The sequence below is a fragment of the Chrysochloris asiatica genome, unplaced genomic scaffold (assembly GCF_000296735.1).
Source record: "Chrysochloris asiatica unplaced genomic scaffold, ChrAsi1.0 scaffold00203, whole genome shotgun sequence".
NCBI classification, from domain to species: domain Eukaryota; kingdom Metazoa; phylum Chordata; class Mammalia; order Afrosoricida; family Chrysochloridae; genus Chrysochloris; species Chrysochloris asiatica.
Genome location: NW_006408721.1, coordinates 2,146,284 through 2,170,156, shown reverse-complemented (window position 1 = coordinate 2,170,156; position 23,873 = coordinate 2,146,284). Strand labels below are relative to the sequence as shown.

Genomic DNA, 23,873 nt, shown 5'->3' with positions numbered 1-23,873 from the left:
ATGACCCTGCAAAGGGGTTCCAAGGAGCAGCTGGTGAGTCTGACCCTCTGACTTTATGGTTCAAATTGAGTTTGCAGTCCAGCATATTAACCCACAGTGCCACACCAGGACTCCACTTGGCACATGTTGTTGTTGTTGCTGAGTGCTGTTGAGTCCATTCAGACCCATAGCGACCCTGTATCGGGTTTCCAAGGAACAACTGGTGAGCTTGAACCACCGACCTTGCAGTTCAAACAACTTTGCAGTCTGACGCATAAATGGTTGAGTTAAGTGGTACAGCAGAAGGGGACCTGACTCTTACCACTGTGTTCTCACACCACAATGTCAGGCAGTAGTTTTTCACGTGGCCCCAGGCCGCCTTCATGCTCTCTTCTGAAAGGGGCACCAGTTCACTGCTGTCCTGAGGTTTGTAGCTGGATAGGGATAAAGAAGTAAAAATCAAGTCAGAGACCATCGGTGAAAAAACTATGTTTCTCCTCTGCCCTCCAGACCCCACTGGATCTCCATTGTACCCAAAACTACTGTTTGCACAGAGCTCACCTCAGCCTAGTATGTGCTAGCAGGAGCTCCAGTTTCTTAGCTACCATGTCCACTACCTGGCTGTAGGGGAGCCCAGGCTGAGTCTCCATGGCTACGGTGTACTTGTAGTGCACCTTGAGTGTGTAGGGCTTGGGCACAGGGAGCTTTATTTCCTGAGGGGAGAAGAACAAAGAGAACTCATGAACACCCGAGGCTTTGTGTGTGGGTGCAGGGAGCACTGTGAGGTTTAACTTATGTGTCCACTCGTCCAGGCCAGGGTACCCAGTGGTTTGGTCAAGCCTTAGCGTACTTGCTGTTATTAGTCTAGTTGCTGTTACAAAGTAGTTGCATGTGATTAAAGCTGATGACCTTAAAGCAGATGACCTTCCATAATGTGGGCAGGCCTCAATCATTTGAAAGCTTCCAGAGCAAAAAAGGAATTGCCCTTGGGTGTGTGATTCTGCATTCAGGCTATAGAGACTTTAGCCAGAACACTTTGAAGTAAATTCTTTGAAGTAAATCACTCTCTCCCTATCTGTTTGTCTGTCTATCTATATGTTGTTGTTGTGTGCCATCAAGTTGGTTCTGACTCATAGCCACCACAGGGCTTCTGAAGCTACAATCTTTCCAGGAGTAGAAAGCTTCCTCTTTCACCAGCAGAGTGGCTGGTGGATTCAAACTGCTGACCAATGTGTAACCCACAGGGCCCCTTTATATTTATACACACACAGTGGGGCTTCAAAAAGTTTGTGGGAAATGGAATTCAAAGATAGTGGAATTTTTCAACAGACCTTTTAAAGGTCCATAGTATCTGTTTGCATGTGTGTATATTGTTGTTCCACACTCATCCGTCAATTTGTTGTTCTGTGGTGGCTTGAGTGTGGCTGTGATGCTAGAAGCTATGCCTCTGGTGTTTTTAATACCACCGGGATCATCATGGCGCACAGGTTTTAGAGGAACTTCCAGACGAAGACAGATTAGGAAGGAAGATGGTGGTTCAAACCCACCCGTTGCTCCTCGGAAACCCTCTACTGTGTTACTATGAGTCAGAACCAACTGAAAAGCACTTCTCAACAACAACAATCTTTACAGACCAGATTGCCAGCTTTCTCCCTAAGAGCCGGCAAGGTGGATTTGAACCACCCATATTTTGATTAGCATATGAGTGCTTAATCATTTGTGCCCCCAGGGCCTATATTGTTGTTGTTATACCCCGTATTTCACAATCTGTTTTTGACAACCTCTCCCAAGTATTTTAGTCAGCATGCTATGCTAATTTTTTACATTGCTATGTGATACATTACCATATCACAATTATGAAAATGCCTCCTGTGGAGAGGTTTGGCATTTTATTTGCATAAAAATATGGGATGTTTGTTGTTAAGTGCTGCGAAGTGCATTCCTACTCATAGCAGTCCTGTATAGGGTTTCCAAGGAGTAGTTGGTAGGTTTGAACTGCTGATCTTTTGGTTTACAGTCCAGTGCTGATCCTACAGCATACCAGCTCCCCAAAATATGGGGTATATATGTATGTATATACATAGATATATATGAGGTGGGCTTCAAAAAGTCCATGGAAAATTTGAAGGAGAAGATAATGGAATTTTTCCACAAACTTTTAAAACATTTATGTTTTTACTGTGTATATGTGTGTGTAGGTATGTATGTCTATGTATATGTATGTATTTGTATATGTATATATGTGTGTGTGTGTGTATATATATGTATATGTATGTATGTGTGTATATATATGTATACATATATATATGTATATACATATGGAGCTCTGGTAGCGTAGTGGTTACAAATTGGGCTGCAAACCTCAGGGTCAGCAGTTCGAAACTACCAGCTGTTCTGCGAGAGAAAGGTGAGGCTTTCTGTTTCCATAAAGATTTACAGCCTCAGAAACCCTGTACAGGATCGCTATGAGTCAGAACCAACTCCACAGCACATCACCACCACTACCATATATGATATATGTAAAGAGAGAAAGAATGTGTGAATGAGTGAGTGTCCTGGTGTGGTGCTGTAGGATAAGCACTTCGACCATAAGTCAGTTTGAACCACAAGGTCAGTGGTTCAAACTTACTAACTGCTCATCAGAGAGAAAGCGAGAGCCCTGGTGTGACACTGTGGGTTAATGCACTGGACTGCAAGGTCACTTTGAAACACAAGGCCAGCAATTCAAGCTCACCAGCAGCTCCTCAGAAACCCTACACATATATGTATATATGTATGTGTGTGTATATATATACTACTGCACTACAACAGGTACCTATATACATACCACACACACACATATATATATGTATGTGGTATATATATATATCACTTCTCTAGAGAGCCCTGATTAAAACAAAGACCCTATGTATATGTAGCAAGAACATAGTGGTTCTATAGGATAAGCACTGGACTGCACCAGCCGCTCTTCAGGAGAAAGATTTACAGCCTCAGAAATCCTATATGGGTCAGTGAGTTAGAACTGACTGGACAGCACTTAACAACAACAACAACATAAGTAGCAGGGAGAGACCATTGCGTAGCTGGCTTTATAGCATTGTGAAGTACTTTTACAGGCCCTCTAGCCCCATGCTTGTTTGGTCAGGAATTCTTACTGAAAGAAATCTGGCCCAGTGAAAAATGCATGCATGGGAGTAGGGGAATGTTGAGGGAGTTGAGGAGCCCCAGCCCATAAGCTGTGTGTCTGGTGATAACTGGCTCCCCCCTCCCTTTGGGACTCTTCTGTAATCCAGACAGACTTGCCCACAGAGATAGCCCAAGCTCATCCATCATTTACGATTTGAAAACAGAAGAAGGACAAAATTGTTACCTTTGGCTCGTCTTTTGGTTTCTGACCTAAATGAAGAAGGGAGGGAATAATGCAAAAGATGATGGTGAATGAACAGTCTAAATAAGATTTACAGTTTATATATACATACATGCATACATTTGTTATTGTTAAGTGCAGTCAAGTCGGTATTGACTTATAGTGACCCTGTATAGAGTTTCCGGAACAGTAAATCTTTGCAGGAACAGAAAGCCTCATCTTCCTCCCACAGAGTGGCTGGTAGGCTTGAACATCTGACTTTGTGTTTCTTAATCCATTTTTATCCTACAGAGCCACAGTGCTCCCATATATTTATGTGTGTATGCATATATGTTGTTGTTGTTAAGTGCCGTCGAGTCAATTCTGACCCATAGTGACCCTGTATAGGGTTTCTGAGGAGCAGCTGGTGAGCTTGAACTGCTGACCATGCAGTTCAAATGGCTTTGCGGTCTGGCGCATTAACCCACAGCGCCACACCAGGACTCCATGCATACTACTCTGAACATGTGGTGAGCTAGATATAGATACACACATACACACACATACACACATGTATATGTATATCTATATACATGCATGAACATATGAACACACGTGTATATGTATATCTAAATAGAGATACATGCATATCTATATCTATATATTCTTGTTATTGTTAAGTGCTGTCAAGTCAATTCTGACCCATAGCGACCCTGTGTAGGGTTTCCAAGGAGCAGCTGGTGAACTTGAACCACTGACCTTGCAGTTCAAATGACTTTGCAGTCTCGTACATTAACCCACAGCGCCACACCAGGACTTGTGGTTCAAACCGACCTTGCAGTCCAATGCACTATCCTACTGCGCCACACCAGGACTCCATATATGTTATATGAAGGAACTTCATAAAAAGTTCATGGAAAATGGAACTAAATGATAATGGAATTTTTTGGATAACTTTTATATATATATATGGTGGTGGCTATGTGCCATGGATTCAGTTCTCACTCATAGCAACACTATATAGGGTTTCTGAGGCTGTAAATCTTTATAGGAGCAGGAAGCCTTATCTTTCTCCTGTGGAACTTCTGGTAGTTTCGAATTGTTTACTGTGAGAAATAACAGCTGGACTCATAACCACTTCGCTACCAGAGCTTTTTTATATATGTATGTGTCTGTATATGTACTCAGAGGTGAAATAGGCTCATGTGTCCACATCTAATCCTACTGTGAACATGTGGTTATATATATATACACACACACAAATATACACATATACACATGTATATATTATATATATATATATATATATATACACAAAAAACAGCTGATATATATATAAAAATATATATAATATATATGTGTATATATATATACACATGTATATATATATTCAAAGAGCTGCTGATATATATATATAATATATATGTATGTATATCTTTTGTCTTTGTTAAGTACTGTGGAGTCAGTTCCGACTCATAGTGACCCTGCACAGGGTTTCTGAGGCTGTAAATCTTTACAGGAGCAGAAAGCCTCATCTTTCTCCCGTGGAACAGCTGGTAGTTTTGAACTGCTGACCTTGAAGTTGGCAGCCCGACTCATAACCACTATGCTACCAGAGCTCCTTTTGCATATATATACATATGTATACATATATATATCAGCTGCTCTTTGTGTATGTATACATGTGTATATATGTATATGTGTGTATGTGTGTGTGTATATATACACTTTGTGTCCAGAGCAAGGGGGCTGTGTGGTCACACTGTGGGGAGAAGAAATAGGAATTTACTGGGAGGATCAGACCGTAACTCTTGTCAGGTAGCACCCTGAGTCCTCTTGTGCCCCAGGCCTGGGCTGCTGCTCAACGACCACTAACCTGGTGACAAGTGGGGTCTTCTTGGAGCACTGGAACTGGGAGGAGCAGGGATGGTAGATTCTGGAGAGGTTCCCTCCTAGAGGTGACAGAAGTGATGGTCAGAACTTTCTTTTAGACAAAGTTCTCTAGTCAGTATGGGGGAGCGCAACAGACCCACATGGAAAGGTAACAGATACAAAGGCGTTCCTAAAAGTTGGGGTGGTGGTGACATTCGGGGTAGGCGAAGGAAAGTGTTGGCTAACAGGGGAAGTGAGCTTGGCCTGGTGAAAATAGAGATCACAGTTGGAATAAGCTTCCTGAAACCCCATCTAAAAGGCCCTCCTTGCTGTCTCATCATCCCTGTCAGCCATGTTGGAAATCTGCTGGAGATGGGGTAGGGCACTGAGCTCTTGTTGTAGCTGCAGAGGACACTGCTCTTTCAAAAGATATCATTCTTCAAAGCAATACCTCTCATCTGCAGGGCTTTTTAACCTTTCAAGGCATCCAGCTATCAGGACTCTGAGCAGAAGACACCTCATTGCAGTTTAGAGGGAAACAGACTCCACAGCTGTTAGATAGTTTTCATGGCCACTCAGATCCCACACAGACCACTCACCAGGCCTGGCAGAAACACAGACCTTTGACGGGGAGGGAACTGGTGGTAGCAACTTCACTAGGCCCACTCTGATTCGATGTGCTAAAGCAGAGCTCTTTCTTTCTTTCTTTTTTTTTTGTAATGGCAAAACCAGCCCCCACACTGATTGCTCTTCTTGCAGTTGAGGAACTGTCTTCTGGGAAGACCTAGCTCTCTATACTCTAGGCTTTGAGTCCAGTTCACCCCTGGCCAGGAGCCTTCTGCAGAGGCCTCTATTCAGCACATCTGAATGTTTCCCCTCATTCCTCAGCTCCAGGTGGGCTCAGAAGGAGCGAGTCCTTGTTCAGTGCTGACGGCAGTGCCTCTCCCTCTGCCAGGGAGAGGCTTGTCACGGGGGAAGCAGGTCAGGTATTGGTGCTACAATACCTGGGGCTGCTGCTGAGGGTGGATCCGAAGCTCAACAGGTTCCAGGTAGTTGCAGGGAACAAGCCCCTTCTGCAGTGCAAATGACAGAATCAGAGAGGGAAAAATAAAGATGCGCACTCAATCCTTACAACACGTGGCAGCCTGAGTCGCCATGAGCAGTGGGGTTAAAGTAGGATTCAACTGCTTTGCAAACCAGGTGGCTGCTCGGATCACTCTGCCTCTGGTGCCAGGGTCCTCTGCCTGCAGCACCACCCCTGCCCCTCTGCATACCTGCCCGTTGAACATGACCGTGGCCCAGTTATCATTCTCCTTCTTCAGGACAAAGACTATGTTCCCTGGCATGACCTGGAGCTCCTCCGATGTTTCAGGCACAAACCCAAACAGCACACGGTGAGCCTCCCCTTCCAGAGCCCTGTGGAGGATTAGACACAGACCCTGTGTTCAGCCTTGACCATATCTCCTCTCATGATGCCATGGAACAGACACAAACAACCTAGACCCAGCTCCCTTTACTACCTGCCTGAGGGCCCTCCCTACACGGCCCTGAGCAGGATGCCTATCTGCCTCAGGCCCTTGGGGAATTTCCTGTGATGGTCTGCACACCCGTATTCACAGTGGAACAACTCGAAGTAACGGAGTTCCTTCCCTTCTGAGGAGGAAGGCTCGGGGTATACTTGGTCAGCTCTCTGGACTGGGCTTGATGCAGTGAGGAGTAGCCAGGAGAAGAAAACAAGGTGGAAATCAGAGATGAGAGACAGCTGGGTGAGACATAAGAGGTAGACCCAAACCAGCAAACACCAATTGTCATTAAGTCAACTTCAACTCATGATGACCTCAGGTGTGTCAGAGTAGAACTGTAATTCACAGCATTTTCACTGGCTAATTTTTCAGAAGTAGATCGTCAGTTCGTTCATCTAAGGAGCCTCTGAGTGGACTTTGACCTCCTCCCTTCCGGTAACAACACCAGGGACTTTAAGTGGGCCAGGGTGAAATGATCTAAAGTCAGCATGGGGCTGGGGTAGGGTGAAGGGGATGGAGAATAGCTGTGAGAAATATGAGCAATGTGTGAGGTGGGTTTTTGGGTGCCTGGTTGCGTGATATGCAATGGCGTTTCCTTATATAATGTCTTCAAGGTTATGAGGTGTTCAATTTGTGCCATTTGGGAATATGTTATTGAGACGCCAGCTTCAAGGCTGCCTGATATATTTGGGTTTCACACTCCCACCATCCACTCTGGACTTGCGGCTTGCTATGGATTGATCTGTATCTACCCATAATACGTGTTGTAAATCCTAACCTCTATGTCTGTGGTTATAATCTCATTTGGGAACAGTGTAGGGTATGTCTTGAGTCAGTGTCTTGGAGATATAAGAGACTCAACAAACAGTCGAAAGGAAAGAGATGGGGTAAGACTGATGCCAAGCCACGTGCAGATCTCCAGGGAACCAGGAAGCAGAAGCCGAAGAGACTAGGGCCTTCCTCCAGAGCTGACAGACAGAGAAATCTTTTCCCTAGAGTCAGCACTCTGACTTTGGACTTCTAGGCCCCTGAACAGTGAGAAAACAAATGGCTGTTAAAGCCTGTGGTAAATACCTGTGGTATTTCTGTTAACACTGCACCAGGCAACTAAGACACTGCTCTTCCTGCCCAACTCTGTTACTTTCCCCTCAGCCCTTCCTTTTCCAAACATAGCATCCGTTTCTATAAGAAATAAACTCCTCCCGCTGGCAGGTGTGGTGCTGTGGGATGAAGTACTCAACTGCAAGGTCAATTTGAATCACAAGATTCAAACCTTGGAAACCCAAACAGGGTTGCTATGAGTCAAAACCAACTCAACAGCACTTAACAACAGTAACAAGAACAACCAGCTGGCAGGAGCTTGGGAATCATTCAGTCCCCTTGTTTTTTTTTGTAACTGCTTGGTACTACACATAGTAAAGTGCTTTGGTTTTTATTTCCACATATTTAATCTTTATTGAGTAAGGGCAAGTGGTGGGGCATGTGCTTCCTCACTTGGAGAAATTTCTTAAATAAATCATCTTATCTAACAGAAGAATGACTTCCTTTTCCTGAGTCCTTCCTCTTCTTCAGAAAACATGTGCCAGGAGGGAGTACACACCACCTATGCTTTCCAGCTGCCCCTACTCTGCTCCCCCTGCCCAGAGAGTGATGGTTGCCCCTTCTTCAGAAGAGAAGGGACTTTGCTGACTGTCAGATCAGCATCCTGGCCCCAAGCAACATGGTTCTCAGACCTTGCTACATTTCAGCAAAAACCCTCCCTACATAAGTGACTGTGCACAGTAACAGGAATTCACACTCACACACCAGGACTCCTGTGTAGATGTGGTGGTGGTGATGTGCCATGGAGTTGGTCCCGACTCATAGTGACCCTGCATATGGTTTCCAAGGTTGTAAATCTTTACGGAAGCAGAAAGCCTTGTCTTTCTTCCAAAAAATGGCTGGTAGTTTTGAACTGCTGACCTTGAGGTTAGCAGCCTGACTCATAGCCACTACAGTACCAGAGCTCCTTTGTGTAGGTGTTGTTGTTGTTGTTAAGTACCACTGAGTTGATTCCAACTCATAGCAAAACTGTAGAGGGTTTCCAAGGAGCAGCTGGTAATCTTGAACTACCGACCTTGTGGTCAAACCAACTTTGCGGTCCAGAGTATTAACCCGCAGCGCCATACCACTGGGCTCTAATACACAATCCCACCACCATCAAGACCCCCCTCCTACATTGTTTAGGAAGTCATGAGTTGCTGTTTATGGTGACAGTTGCACTTCATACTACTAACTCGTATACCTGAAAATGGTGAGTTGGCAAATGTTGTGGTATACATATTTTACAACAATAAAAAATGAACACAAGTTTTTTGTTTTTTTTTTTAAAAGGACAGGGGCTCCCAACCCCACTATATCACTGAAAACAAAAGGCTCCTTATACACAGGAAAATCCCAGAAGATTTAGACCCTGGCCTTGGTTGCATCTTGTTCACCCTCTTTAACACCATCACTTACAACTTGGAACTGGAATATTCTGCATATTGGTTGTAACTTACCTGAAGTTCTCTGGGGTTTTGGGTCTGGGTGGAGGCTCAGCTGCCTTTTGAACATTCAGGAGAAATGAAGGTGGGAAGACAATGAGGCGGCAAGGAGAGAGAGAGAGAGCAGGCTATTAGTGGTAATTTGAGTATTTTTCCAGACTAGAATATCAGAGAGTGCCTTTCTGGCTGCATCAGAACACTGTCTAGGAGAAGTGCACAGTATGCCCTGACCGAGCGCTGGAAAACAACCCCAGCCACCTGAGCACACATTGCTCTAGCACAGAAACTGATCTTGAGTCTGACCTGCTTTCTGGAGAGGTCTAGCTGTCCCAGAGCAATGCTTATCCCAGGGGTGCTTCTGACCTTGAGCTTTGTCCCTTTCCTGGGACAGTTTCTGAGAGTTCTGCTCTGTAATTGCTGTGTACTTTGTCACACGATACTTCTGGGTGTTTACAATGAACTCCGGATCCGCTGAGGAGGCCTGGGTTGCCTTTCCGATGGGTGTTTCCTGTTCTACAATGGCTATCATACAGCCCATTTTTCTGGGTTTGCTTCCCCTCTTGCTGTCCTCTGGTTGAACCAAAGTCTGAATGACCTCACCAAGGCTTTCTTCAACCATATTGTAGAGAAAGAGACAAAAGAATCTTGATGCTGTCTTTCCTACTGTCCCTCTTGGCTCTTGCCACCTTGCAGATCCCCAGGGTCAGCGGTCATCGTCCTGACCCCTGGGGGCTATCAGAGCTCTAGGTATGACCAGTGTGAGTGTGGACATGATGTGTAGATGTGGCTGTGAGTAGAAAAACCTTCCTCCAATAGTGCTGCTCTACGCTCTTGCCCATCCTGGATCTACTACAACAGACCGTGCACCTTCCTCAGCCTGCTTTACTCTCTTCTTAACTTTCTCAAGGAAGCTCTGCCTTCACATTTCTAGACCCCTGACATACAGTCTATCTGAGATCACCTCTGTGAACCAGTTTGGAATGAAAAATGAATGCTTTACTCTGGGAGCCCTGCATGTATCCCCAGGGGATGCCCCCTGCAACACACTGGCAAATGAGGCAAGTGAGGAGAGTTCTAGTCCTCAGGCCTACAGCTGAGAAGAGATTTTGTGAGAAGATTCGATAGCTTGCTTTTCAGTTGTCTGAAAGAATGATCAAGTTTTCAGGAGAGACAGTATTAACAGACTTTCTCTTAGAACATAGAGAAGTGAAGACTGGCATTTTGTGGGGAGCACAGGGGTTGGTTTCAGAGCACTAGAGGTTTAGGCAGAAACCACCCTACTCCCTTGCCAGCCATGGAGCCTGGGACTGTGAACAGACACACTGAGAGAGGTCAGTTAAAGGCAGCTCAGTTCAAATATCTCCTCATCTTGGGACAGCTCCCCAGACCAAGATCCAAAGAGATGGTCAGGACGCTCTCACCTGTGGTTGAAGAGGGGCAAACCCAGAGAAGCTGTCTTGATGCACCACAGATGCCACCACCTAAAATTGAGAAAGAAAAGTGTGAGGGCTCCTCTCCTTCCACAAGTGGACAGTGGCTACGGGTTGGATTACTAACCTTTTGGGCTAGAACTTCCAGCAACTAAGAAATAAGTACCCACCTCCATCCCCTGCTAAGCCAGCTTCTATCAGCGTTTGCTGCTATGACTGAACCGCTTCTCAGCCAGTGTGCAACACCAGCCCCCAAATGTATCCCGGTTAGGCACAGTTTTGGAAGGGGTATTCCTGGCTGTTAACTCACTTTGGAGCACTTTTGAAAGGATGTAGGACAGAGTTTCAGAAGGAGTCCAGTTTATGCAGTCTAATCTCAAGACTGTGGAAGTGGAGCAAGACTTCTCAGAACACTGAGACGTGAACTACAAGGAGCATTAAGCCAAGAGGAGCCCCTGTGGGTCATTTTTCCTGGTCAGATCTCTCCACATTTAGTGAGCTCCTCATAACTCCGTTTTCTTTTCTATTGGCTCAGTCCTCAAGACTCAGCGTTTGGGAGTAACCTCATGGCTCTTGCACATGGTCAGGCTAGAAGGGAAGAGAGGAGCTGAAAGAAAAGAAACCAGAAGTATTTGCCTTTCTTTCAGCAAGACCTCCACACTAAACATGTCCGTATCTACCATTCCAAGAGCAGAACCACCAGGTGGTGGCCACTTCCCATGAGTCCCTTGTCTGCACAGACCACCCACAGGAGTCTTGGTGGGGAAGCTCAGTGTTCCCACCTACCGTAGCCTTGCCCAGATAATCCTTCTTGGCCAGCTGAGCCACTTGTCTCTCATTGGGTCGAAACAGCCTGCCCACAGGGATCACCACCGGCTCATACAGCTTCTGCTTCTGTAACATAGAAAACATAGGAGCTGCTTTATCTATAAAATGAAGGGACAATACTTACTCTGCCTCCTTCACTGAATGCATTCAATGATCAAATGACATAACCTTGCAAAAGCACTTTTCCTGAATTTATAAAGACAGATGTTTTTTGTTTTTTCATTTTTTTTCAGGATATAATCAGAGAATAAAGATTAATACTGCTGTTTTTAAATTATTTTTTTAACAATGTATATTTTGTCTTCCAAGAAATGTTTTGGTATTATTGTTTAGTTTTGCAGCTGGATTTAATTGAATTATTTAAATTTAATGCTATCTACATTCGTGGTGTGGTGCTGTAGAGAAAACACTAGATGTCTAACCATCAGGTCAACAGTTCAAACCGTCAGTCGCCCTTCTGAAACCCTATAAGTTGGTATGAGTTGGAACCAATTCGCTGGCACTTAACAACAACAATGCAATTTGCAACAGATTTGCGTACTTACCCAACTACTCTTGTAAAAAAATATTTGTTTGTGTGTAGGTTAAAATATCTAACATACAATTTACCATGTTAACCATTGTAAGTGCACAAATCAGTGGCATTCAGTACACTCACAGTGTGTGTAATGGTAAGCACTATTTCCAGAACTTTTCATGATCCTAAATAGACACTCTGTGCCCAGTAAACAATAACTCTCTATTTCTCCCTTCTCCTATTCCCTGGTAATCTCTAATCTACTTTCTGTCTCTCTGGATTTTCCTATTCTAGATACCTCAAATGAGAGGGATCATATAGCATCTGTCCTTTTGTGTTTAGGTCATGTTATTTAGCATAATATTTTATAAAGATTTTGTTACCATTATTCTAGGGCCCCTAATGCAAGAATGTTGTTAAGTGCTGTCGAGTCAGTTCTGACCTATAGCAACCCCATCTAGGGTTTCAGAGAAGCAGCTGGTGAGCTTGAACTGCCGATCTTGCAGTTCAAACTGACTTTGCAGTGCAGTGCATTAACCCACACCAGAACTCCTTTTGACTCATAGCCAAAGGAGCGGCTGTAGAGTCTGAACTGCCAACCTTGTCATTTAAACTGACCTTGAGGACCAGTGCTTTATCCCATAGCGTCACACTGGGAAGCCACGACAGGAACGGTTGGTTTCAATATCACTTTCTGTCCAGAGGCTAGGTGGACATCTGTAAGGTGTTATTTGTCTGGTACCGTTTATTTTTGTGTTTTTTTTTGGGGGGGTGGGGGGTTACTGCTTCCCTCCCATTCCACCTGTCTCAGGCATGGTAGTCCCTTAGCAAAAGAGGGACCATGACCACACGGGTGACCGAGGACCCAAGCAAGGTCCATGACTACGCTGAAGTAGACAGGCACAGAAAGACTGGCACGAGCCCTCTGTTCCTTGTGCTTTAAAAATGTGGTTATACAATGGAATGAATGTAGAACTAAAGTTCTCTCATATAAACTACCACATAATTCACAATAGAACATTTTTAAAAATGTGGTTATAATCTTACTTTATTCCCAAATATGTTCAAGTAAGCCATGGATAATTTTCACCATTCATCCAGATAATCAGTACAGTTTGCTGGGAGTCCATGTATGCCTGGCATTGTTTGAGGCAGTAAGTATTCCAAGGTGACAGCAAACAGAGCCTTGTGGTGATAAGAGGCTGCTTAGTGACCCTCCAGCCTCTAATATCCTCTTCCTCAGTGCTGCTATGGAAACCCATTCCAAGAACGATGTGATACAGGGTCCTGCTGGACCACACTCTAAGCCTGGGTTTCTCAGCACTTCACACAGAGAAGATCTTAATGGAACTGTACCCAAAGGTCAGTTAAAACTTAAAACTCCGAGAGGCTACATAACCAGTTTGTGAGTAGGTAGTGGTGATGGTTGCACAACACTGTGAATACAACTGTTGTTGTTGTTAGGTGCCATTGAGTAAGTTCTGACTCATAACAACCCGGTATAGAGTTTCCAGGGAATGGCTGGTGAGTTTGAACCATCGAACTTGTGGTTCAAGCTGACCTTGCAGTCTAGTGTTTAGCCTACAGCACCACACCATGACTCCAGTATTTAACCATTCCACCAAATTATGAATTATACACTTAAGCAGGATTAAATGACAAACTATATGCTGTATATATTTTACAACATCTAAAAACACACCACACCAAGCTTGTCGTTTCTCCAACTGCATGTACAATGAAACAAATCCATAGATATCCCATCATCTCTCCGTATGACAATATACTTACCCAGACACATTCCATGGCTTTGTCAATTTTGGAATGTCTGGGCTCAGACTTCATGCTTGTAGCCAATGCTAAATTTTCTTCAGCCTTTTTCCATTCCTCCTTTTTGGCATACATGAATGCGATGTTATATAATACCTAGAAGAGTACAGCCCATGACATAAGACTTAGGACTACTTCACATTTAGGTATCAGGAATACTTTCATGTGTGCTCCTGAAATCTTGTCTGGTGACAGTTCTCCCTTGCCTAACTCTCCTAGGAATATCTAAAATATAGTATAGTTGGTCTTGCCTTGGAGTTACATCAAGGCTGACGCTAAGAAAACACCATGCAATGCATAACTCCAATAATGTGAGCATTCTTTTGACAGCTGTGAGGATAAAATTTATTATGTTGTTTTAGTATGGAGAAAAGTGACTTACTCAAGACCCCTTGAAGAGGCAAGGACAGAACCAGGAGTGAAATGCAGATGTGTAAATTCTCAGTTCAACTCCTAACCTTGAGCCTTAGCTACAACACTGGACAGATGGACAGGGAGAGAGTATACCCGATACATCACCCTGTGCTTGGAACCTGGAACACTTGAGTAACACGATTATCATATAGCGGTGGGATGAGGTACTCCTCAGGCAAAGTACAACAGAGTTAGAAAGAGATTCCACACAAAACCCAGAAGCCTGCTTTACCCAGGGCAGGAAAAGGATGGAAATTCAATGATATTCCAGATCTTGGAATAATAATTTCCCAGGTCTTAAATGGATGGTCGATTTATGAATTTGATTTGTTGTTATGCTTTATAACATATGTTTAATAGAATCATCTTTTGTATATACAGTTTTGTTTAAAATATAGGGGCACTATGAGTCAGAATGAACTCCACAGCACTTACCAACAACAGGGACAGTGGAGGCTGGAAGCAAGTCACAGAACTGGAGATCTAGACTCAGGCCAGTTTCCGAGCCTCCAGTGAGAGATTGCCCAGTGCCTACACCTATCCTCAGCAACACGCCCCACCCGCCTGTGCAGATGAGCTCACTGCCATTCAGAACTTCTTGCTGTGGCTCCGTAGGATTAACGTTCAATCACAAGGTCGGAGGTTCAAACCCACCAGTGGCTCCTTGGAAACCGTATACAGGGTCATTATGAGTCAACAACAATTTAGTTCACAGCCAACTGTTTTTCAGAACTTTTCCCACAGCAGGTTTTTATGGCTCAGTGACTAAAAATGTCTGAGACTTCAAAAAGGAAGGTGTGACTTCTCAGAAGCCCAAGTTATACTGAGCTGGGGAGTTGTTGTTGTGTTGTCGAGTCAGTTCCGACCTATAGCGACCCTGTATAGGGTTTCCAAGGAGCAGCTGCTGAGCTTGAACTGCCGACCTTGTAGTTCAAACGGCTTTGCAGTCTGGCACATTAACCAACAGCGCCACACCAGGAGGTGAGGAGTAGGGGGGATTGTAAGTAGGGAAATGGCTGAGTGCCTCATGTGGCAAAGAGGGTATTTATTGTTGTTGGGTGCCAAGTCACTTTTAACTCACAGCCACCCCAGTGATAGAGTAGAATCGCTCCAGAGGGCTTTCTTGGTTGCAATCTTTACAGAGTAATCCTGAGGTGACGCTGTAGGATAAGCACTGGATTGGAAAGTTGGTTTGAACTGCAAGGTTGGTGGTTCAAACCCACCAGCCACTCTTGAGAAAACTTTTACAGGGTTGAGAGAGAGAGAGCGTCAGTCCTGGTGGTGTAGAGTGGCACTGTAGGATAAGCACTGTATTGCTAACTGCTATGAGTCCGAACTGACAGGACAGCACTTAGCAACAATCTTTACAGAAGCAGATCACCAGGTCTTTCAGCCCCGGAGCCAATGAATGGATTCAAACTGCCAACCTTTCCATTTAGTAGCTGAGTTCAGAACCATTGAACCACTAGGGATCCTTGTTGTTAAGTGTCGTCGAGTTGGTTCTGACTCCAGTACAGGGCTTCCAAGGAGCAGCTGGTGGCTTTGAACCACAGACCTTGTGATCCTACTGAGCCACATCAGGAGTCCTTTAAAATCCTGACAAACACAGCCTGACTCCTGAGACCCACACAGCATATATTTCCCGCTCCACAAGTCATTTCAGTCCCACCACTGGGAGAAAATTCCTCCTGTGGAATCTTCCCTGTCATGTGCCTCTATTGCATGATCCCTAGAGCCACTTGGCTCCTCAACCCTTTCATCTACAGAAGTGGCTCTCGGTCTGGGGTACTTGGCAATATGCAGAGCTCCTTTAAGTGACTACCCTGGAAGCTTCTAGTGAGGAGAGGCCAATGATGCTGTTAGACATCCCACAACACACTTGCCTGGTCCAATGTGTCAGTAGTGCTCTGATGGAAAAGCCCTTCTCTAGAAGCTGGCCAGATGTCCACCAATTCCCACCATGAAGGCTTATTTCCCTGGACTGTGAAGTCATTTACTCAGCCTGTTGCACAGCTGAAATGGGGACACATGCCCCCAGGGGCCCAGGCAGCACTGGACTCTATTATTAGTCCCAAGCAACCCTGGGAACACTTGGCTTCTTGTGCCTGAGAAACTAAGGCGAGGGCACTTTTTCAGAGATTCTTCTAAATAAAGACCTGTCATATTTACAGGGAATTTAGTTTCTAAAGTATATTTGTGGGTAAGGGACAGTGGGAAAAGTTGGTTGGAAAAAGTACATGTCAGTCATGGACTTTTGGTAATACAGAAAAATTGTATTCTTATATGGAAACCTTTGTGTTTTGAGTTGTTTTTAAGCAAGAGAGGATTTGTGCCAAATTGTCCTTTCTCTCTGGATCTCAACCAAGTATGTGGGACAAAAATTAATGTCAAGAAGGATATTCTGTAACTTGGGACGTGAACAAGGTTATGGTTGGTAAATCTTAACCAGTTGTCCTGGGGTCAGTCAGACTCATGGAAACCCTCTATGTGTGTTAGAGTGAACTGTGATCCAGAGACTTTTCAGTGACTGTGATCTTTTGGAAGTGGATTGGCAGTGTTTTTTGCTGAGGTGCCTTTGGGTAGGTGTGTACTGACAACCTTTTGGTTAGTAGGCAAGTGCTCAACTATTTGTGCCACTCAGGGATGGATAAACTGAAACCAAACCTACTGCCATCTGGTTCATTTCAATTCCTAACGACCCTGTATAGAGTTTACAAAGCTATTCATCTTTATAGGAGCAGAAGGCCTCGTCTTTCTCCTGAGGAGCATCTGGTGGGTTTTAATTGCCAACTTTATGGCTAGTATTCCAGTTCTTACCCTGCAGCACCACCATAGCTCACTCCTGGATGGACAGTGAATACAGCATTTGGGGGCGTTGTTAGTAGAATAGTGCAAATATTTCAACTCAATAGCTAAACAAAACATGTAAATTATGAATATTTTCACAGGCAAACAACACTTAGTTGTTCAACCTCTTTTCTTCTCCATTTCCTCATTTATACATGGTACTTGCATGTCCATGGTAAACTTGAAGTCATCCAGCTGAGCCTCTTCTTAAGGAAAAATCTGTATCCCAATGCACAAGATGAACGATCTTTCCAATCTCCAAATACCATGGACTGCCATAAGAACAAACTGATCTTTGTTGGAAGAGGTACAACTAGAAAGCTCCTTAGAAGTTAAGATGGCTAGACTTCATCTCTCATACTTCAGACATATTATCATGTTGGGGAGGCGGCAGCGGCAATCTCCGGAGAAGGACATCATGCTTGGTAAAGTAGAAGGACAGTGAAAAAGAAAAAGACCCTAGCAAATCGGATTGGCACTGTGGCTCAAGCAATGGGCTCAAGGGTAGCAACAATTGTGAGGATGGTGCATGGCCACACAGTGTTTTGTTCTGTTGTACATAGGGCTGCAATGAGTCAGAACTGACTCAAAGGCACCTAACAACAACAGCGATGTCAATAAGAGCCGTGTACCTGACCATCAGCACTGCTGCGGCCTGTGTTCCTTACCTCACAGGCAAACAGCTTGAACTGCAGCCCCAGGATCTTGTAGTCTATCAGCTGGTTCCCTCGAAGCTGTGTCAAGGCCTCTTTCAGATCTCTAAGAGCCAAATCGTATCTGTAGGACAGAGGTAGAAAGTAAACCTGTAGTACAGTGCGTGTTGCTCCTTTCCCATCTATCCCAAGGAGACATGAGCCTTTCTGTTGCCTTTTGACCTTGGGGAAAAACAGAAAAAGATCAAACCACAAATACAGTATATAGGGTTTATTGGGCAATCATTCTGTGTACACACAGGAAGACTGTTTCTTTCTTAAAAATAAAATCAAATGGCTCAATGCAGGCCAGTTACAATAAGTCTTTAAAGAAGATGAGAAAATGGTAGAAAATTACCTATTGGCATGGGGTCCTGGTATGGGATAAGCTGTAGGATGAGCTGCTTCCCAGAAGCCCTATAGAGGGTTGCTATAGGCCAGAACCAACTACATGGCACGTAAGAAGTCTCAACTTGATTGACTAAATCATGCCCCCCTTTCTGAGATCAGCTGATATCAGATTACTAGCTAGTCTCTATGACCCCATTTATTTGCACAAAACCTCAGGTGTTGTCCAGAGGTTTTAAAATAGCAGTGGTCTTGATAACAATTATTCACTATTGTATCACAAGAGACCCGTCTGCATTTCATTGCATCAGCCCCGCCTAGTCAGATTGAATACTACTCACTGGAGATTCTACCTTCCTCCAGGCCCTCTGGATCTAGGTTCCTCTTGAAAGCTTGTAAGCCAGTCACTTCTTGCCTTTGTGGCTGCCCTCCGCCCCCCATTTTGAGTAGCCATTGTCCAAGTTGCCCATGCCTGTCTACTCTGTGTGTGGAGGGGCTTGGAATGATTGAGCTATTGCTTCCATAGGTGTAGGTCAAGTTCATCAAATTGTATGAGAATACCTTTTTTTTTTTTTCCTCTTCTTTTTACTTCTGGTTGAGCTCTGATCATCCAGTCACTGAAGCCAGGATAAGTGGGTATTATCTGCAAGTGTGGGTGTTCTTATGCATATGCCCTCTCTTCCTATCAGCTGGACACTTCACTCTCCACTTTAGTCCTCTGTGGCTATGTCACTGACTCTGGCCCTAAGATTCCCCAGGTCTTGCCACACTGCCGGCCAACCAGGTCTTCAACCGGGTTCACAGAACTCTATAATTGTTATCAGGACTGATTGTGAGGGTTGGAAATGTAAAGGTAGATGTTTTATAGCAAGGAGGGGAGTGATTAACTTTTCAGTCTAGGAGCAGAGGTCCCTAGGACCTTCAAGGGAGAAGAGCAGAGAGCGGGACCCTAACCAGAGATGCAGTGATGCCTGAAATGGAGCCAGAGATGATGACGTGGAGTGATGGAGCAGCTGGAGACTTTAGATCCAGAGAGGGAGAGCGACTGTGTGCTGAAGACCTGGGGGGTAGGGGGAAGGATTGCATGGAGGGAATTGTAACCATGGCAATGAGATGATACATGATAGAATGAATGTAAAACTAATGTTCTCCCATGTAAACTATCACATAATTCACAATAAAACATTTAAGAAAAATAAATAAATAACAGTAGTGATGGTGGTTTTGTGCCACTGAGTTGGTTCTGATTCATAGTTTCTCTGTCTGTATAAGGTTTCTGAGGCTTCTCCGTTCTCCGAAGGAGTGGCTAGAAGATTCAAACTCCTGACCTTGTAATTAGCAGCCCAGTTTGTAATCTATTACACTACCAGGGCTCCTTTTTAAAGTAATAAAGGCAGGGAATTCCAAGAGTTGTATCTTGAGAAGCAAGGAGAATTCTCTAAAGTTAAATTCTTTGCACACAATAAACCCTGAGCAGGTTAACAGTTGTCTTTATCACAAAGAGGAATCTGCTTTGTGGCCACTGGGTCTCCACACTTCCTGTTTCTATGTGTAATGTCTGCCAGTGACTTTAATGAATGTTCCTCTACACTCAGCAGAATCTGTCAATTCCTGTCCCTTGGTTTCTCTCTTTTAACAACTTGTACTTGTTTCTCACCAGCAGGAGCCCCAGCAGAGCACCCATTTCTGTGTGCATGGGCCATTCCAAGGAATTCCAAGCCCCTTCCCTGTGAACTGCCCTCATCTCCCATCAGCTGACAGCCATTCTTTCCTTGGAGCTCCAAGCAGAGGAAGCACCTGCCCACCCTCACTGACAAGGTCAGCCTGACATAACTCTAAGGATCTCTTCACACCCTCCTGCCCAGACTTGACTTCCTCTTCATTTAAAAAATATATATTATTATTATTTTTTTTTTAGTTGTGATAAAAATATATACAAGATAGTTTCAAAAATTTTTGTAGAAAAATGGATTCAAAAGATAGTGAAAAACGTCCCTGATATTTTTTGAAGCCTCCTAATACAACAAAGGAGTCCTGGTGTGGCACTGTAGGATAAACACTGGGCTGCTAGCCACCAGGTTGGCGATTCAAACCCACCAGGTGCTCCTTGGAAACTCTGTACAGGGTCGCTGTGAGTCAGAACAAACTCCATGGCTCTTAACAACAACTTAAAATTCCATAGTATGTTAGGTGGCTGGTTATGCGCAGTGGCATTGGCTCTGACTCATAACGAACCTGTATAGGGTTTCCAAAACTAAATCATTATGGGAGCAGAAAATCTCATCTTTCTCCCACAAAATGGCTGGTAGTTTCAAACTGCTGATCTTCAGTTGAGGTTAGCATGTAACTTGTAACCACTACTCTACCAGAGCTCCTTAGTATATTAGGCATTCCCCAGGCAATAAGCATATACAGTTGTATAAACTGGAGCTCTGACCTCAGGGAAACTTAAAAGGTTGGTTTATCAAGAGAGCCCTAAGAAAGGTGCACCAGGTTGGTAGGGGACTGTCTGGACTTTTTGTCACCACCAGTAACTCACACAACAACAACAGCAGCTGCCGAAGTAAGGGAGAAGGCAGCCTGGATTTGAAACAGGATTGTTTTCTCTGATGTTTTCTTGTCATTAATAAAGATGAGTGTAACATATCCTAGAAACATGCAGATTACTCCCAGCAAAGCAGTGTGCATTGAAAGCAGCATCCACAGACATTTTCAGGCCTTTCTAAGAACGGGGAGAAAGTGTAAGCACCACCGTTCCTTCTCACTAAGCAAGAAGGTGGGGATGAATGGCTCAGATTCCCTGAGCCATGGTGGAGGGAGCAAGCAGAAACCCAGGTCTCCTGATCTTTTTGGCCCAGGCACTTTCCACTGTGTTCTGCAGCCCATTTGTGAGGTAACATCAACCTACAAATAGGCCTTTCTCCCTGCAATGGCCTTACTAATGTTGGTGTCCTAGGTCCATGGACCTTCTCCCATACAGACCTTACAGAACCTGCAGCAATGTTTCTTATCAATTGTAATCATAGAATCATATGTGATAAATATAGTTGTAAACTACTTACAGGTAATCTCTTATTGTATGGATACTAACAAAATAGTTTTTGAAAATCTTTCTGCATTGAATTACAATATTATTAGTAACTGAGCAGAAGCTTATTTTAATTTTTCGCTTTTCCTTTAATTACGACTTCATTTTCAAAAAACTATTTATACATGTTCACAAAAACTAATTGATGGTGGTGTGCCGTGGAGTTAGTTCTGACTCACAAGGACCCCGCATAGGGTTTCCAAGTTTGTTTATCTTTACAGGAGCAGAAAGCCTCATCTTACACGGAATGGCTGATAGTTTTGAACTGCTGACCTTGAGGTTAGCAGCCTGACTCATAACCACTACGCTACCAGAGCTCCTTACAAAAACGAATTACCACATTATTACAGCTAAAATGCCAGAGAATTGAAAAAAATCAACAACTATAAAAACAGCAGCAGCAACAACAGAAGTGCATTCTTGTAGTGTGTGCAGATGAAACCATGTGATCTGAAGTATCATTATAACTGGGTGATAATGACAGCGCAAACCAGAGCACGTGGGAAGATTCCAAAGGCACATTAGCATAGAGTTTTAGCCTTGTAGGTATATCGATAACATGTAAGCTGGGCTTATGAAAGATATTTCTGTTGCTATAATTAACTACAGAAATATTTTTATAGAAAATAATTTCTGCTGAAACACTACCCAAAATCTTATAGACAGTCATTTTGTTGCATCCCCTCTGACAGTCCTCACCCCTTAGTGGTACCACTGCTTCCCTGGTAAGCTGAGGAAGCAGATGTATTTCAGTTATGCTCCAAATTGCCTAGCTTTGCCTCCTTACCAAGGAATAGAATGAGTCAAGAACACCCTCGTCATAAATGTCTTGTACAGTGAGATATCCGAAGATCTGGCCCAGTAAGAAGAAGGAGAAAGAGCCAACCAATTATTCATAGTGCTTTATATTACGAAATGGGTGAGATGGGATGTTGTCCTTGTGAAATGTTCCTTTTAAAACATGTTTTTGAAATGTCTGGAATCTGTAAGCTGATGCAAACAGTTAACATACTAGGCTGCTAACAAAAGTTTAGAAATTCGCATCTCCCCAGAGACTTGGAGATCTGTTTCCAAAAAGTCATCCAAAACCCCTACTCTGACAGACACAGGGTCACCTTGAGTCCAAAAGGACTTCATGGAAACTGGTTAAAAAACCTGTCCTGTCTCCCAGCCTCTTTCCTTCCCACCACAGGCCTCTCTTCAGCTCCTATTGTTAACCTGGAGCTGCAGGAATGGCTGGGGGTAGGAGTGGTGGGAAGGGGATCCACTTTGACACACGCCTGTTTCCCTCAGAATATGCTCAGTAAGAATACTCTAGAACAGCATTCAGTCCCGGTGTTGGTGGGCTGACCAACCTGCTGGCTTCTCCACGTGCTGGCAGGCTGGGCTGGTGGGTGTGCTTTCTTCATGCTCATATCAAAGGACACCTCTCAGCCCCCATTGCTCCCAGGCAGGAGCTCACCAGGGACAAAGGCCACCTTACTGAGGCTTTTTACAACCATGGAGCTTGAGAACATTTCTTAGTAACACTGAAGATCCCGATTGTGCCTGTGCTACCAGGGCCCCCCCCCCCAGCCCAGACTCCTGCAATTCACACGCAGTTATCCAGGACAATGGAGATTGTCAGCAAGCTGGAAGGAGTCATACCATCAAATACCTTTGGAGGCCACAGCTGCTCTTACTACAAACCCTAGGGTCCATGGCCTCTCCTGTTTAGACATCTGCAGGGAGAACGCTTTGATGCTTGTTTCTTTTGATTCATGGTCTCTGTTCTCACTATTATTATCACAGCCCTGATTCATAAAGCACAGATTCTGAAAGACAATTTAGGGTGCACTTCCCCATTTCAGATAAGACTGGGGCCATGAGGAGAGACAGCTTGGCCACAGTCATAACTGAGATACCACGTTCCTTCTCAAAGATTCTCTAACTCTTTTCTGACAGAAGTATATCATGATAGTGCAGCAACTTACGAAAATAATGTTGTTGTGGTTGTTATGTTACCTTTAGTGGGGTCCGATTTATAATGATTCTGCATAGGGTTTCTGAGGAGCAGCTGGTGGGTTTGAATCATCAATCTTGTAGTTAGCAATACAGTACAGTTCTTTGCTTTTTAACATTTTAAAGATCTTTTGCAGCAGATTTGTCAAATGCAATACATCATTTGATTTCTTGACTGCTGTTTCCATGATCATCAATTTAAGCAAAATGAAGACAACTTCTGTCTTTTCTTCATTTATCATGATATTATTTATTGGTCCAGTTGTGAGGAGTTTTGTTTTCTTTACATGAAGGTGCGATCCATACTGAAAGCTGTAGTCTTTAGTCTTCATCAGAAAATATTAAAAATCTTCTTTGCTTTCAGCAAGCAAGATTGTGTCATCTGCATATTACAGATTGTTAATGCATCTTCCTCCAATTCTGATGCCACTTTCTTCTTCATGTAATCCAACTTCTTGGATTATTTGCTCTCATACAGATTCAATAAGTATAGTAAAAGAACACAACCCTAGTTCAAACCTTTCTTGATTTTAAACCTTTCAGTATCCCCTTGTTTGTTCAAAACACTGCCTCTTAGTCTGTGTACAGATTCCTCATGGAGCACAATGAAGAATTCTGGAATTCCCATTATTT

The 23,873-nt window shown here is 43.9% G+C and overlaps 1 protein-coding gene across 1 annotated transcript in view; it reads right to left on the bottom strand.

The window, feature by feature from the left end:
• Positions 1-23,873, bottom strand: part of NCF2 (neutrophil cytosolic factor 2) — a 45,830-nt gene that overhangs the window by 6,145 nt on the left and 15,812 nt on the right. Inside the window, exons 3-13 of the mRNA XM_006872555.1 lie at positions 17,780-17,888; positions 13,812-13,946; positions 11,462-11,569; positions 10,667-10,726; positions 9,261-9,304; positions 6,472-6,613; positions 6,202-6,270; positions 5,202-5,277; positions 3,350-3,375; positions 541-692; positions 302-413 (exon numbers count right to left, since the gene is read on the bottom strand). Coding sequence (XP_006872617.1) covers positions 302-413; positions 541-692; positions 3,350-3,375; positions 5,202-5,277; positions 6,202-6,270; positions 6,472-6,613; positions 9,261-9,304; positions 10,667-10,726; positions 11,462-11,569; positions 13,812-13,946; positions 17,780-17,888 — 1,033 coding nt within the window. The remainder of the gene's footprint in view (positions 1-301; positions 414-540; positions 693-3,349; positions 3,376-5,201; positions 5,278-6,201; positions 6,271-6,471; positions 6,614-9,260; positions 9,305-10,666; positions 10,727-11,461; positions 11,570-13,811; positions 13,947-17,779; positions 17,889-23,873) is intronic.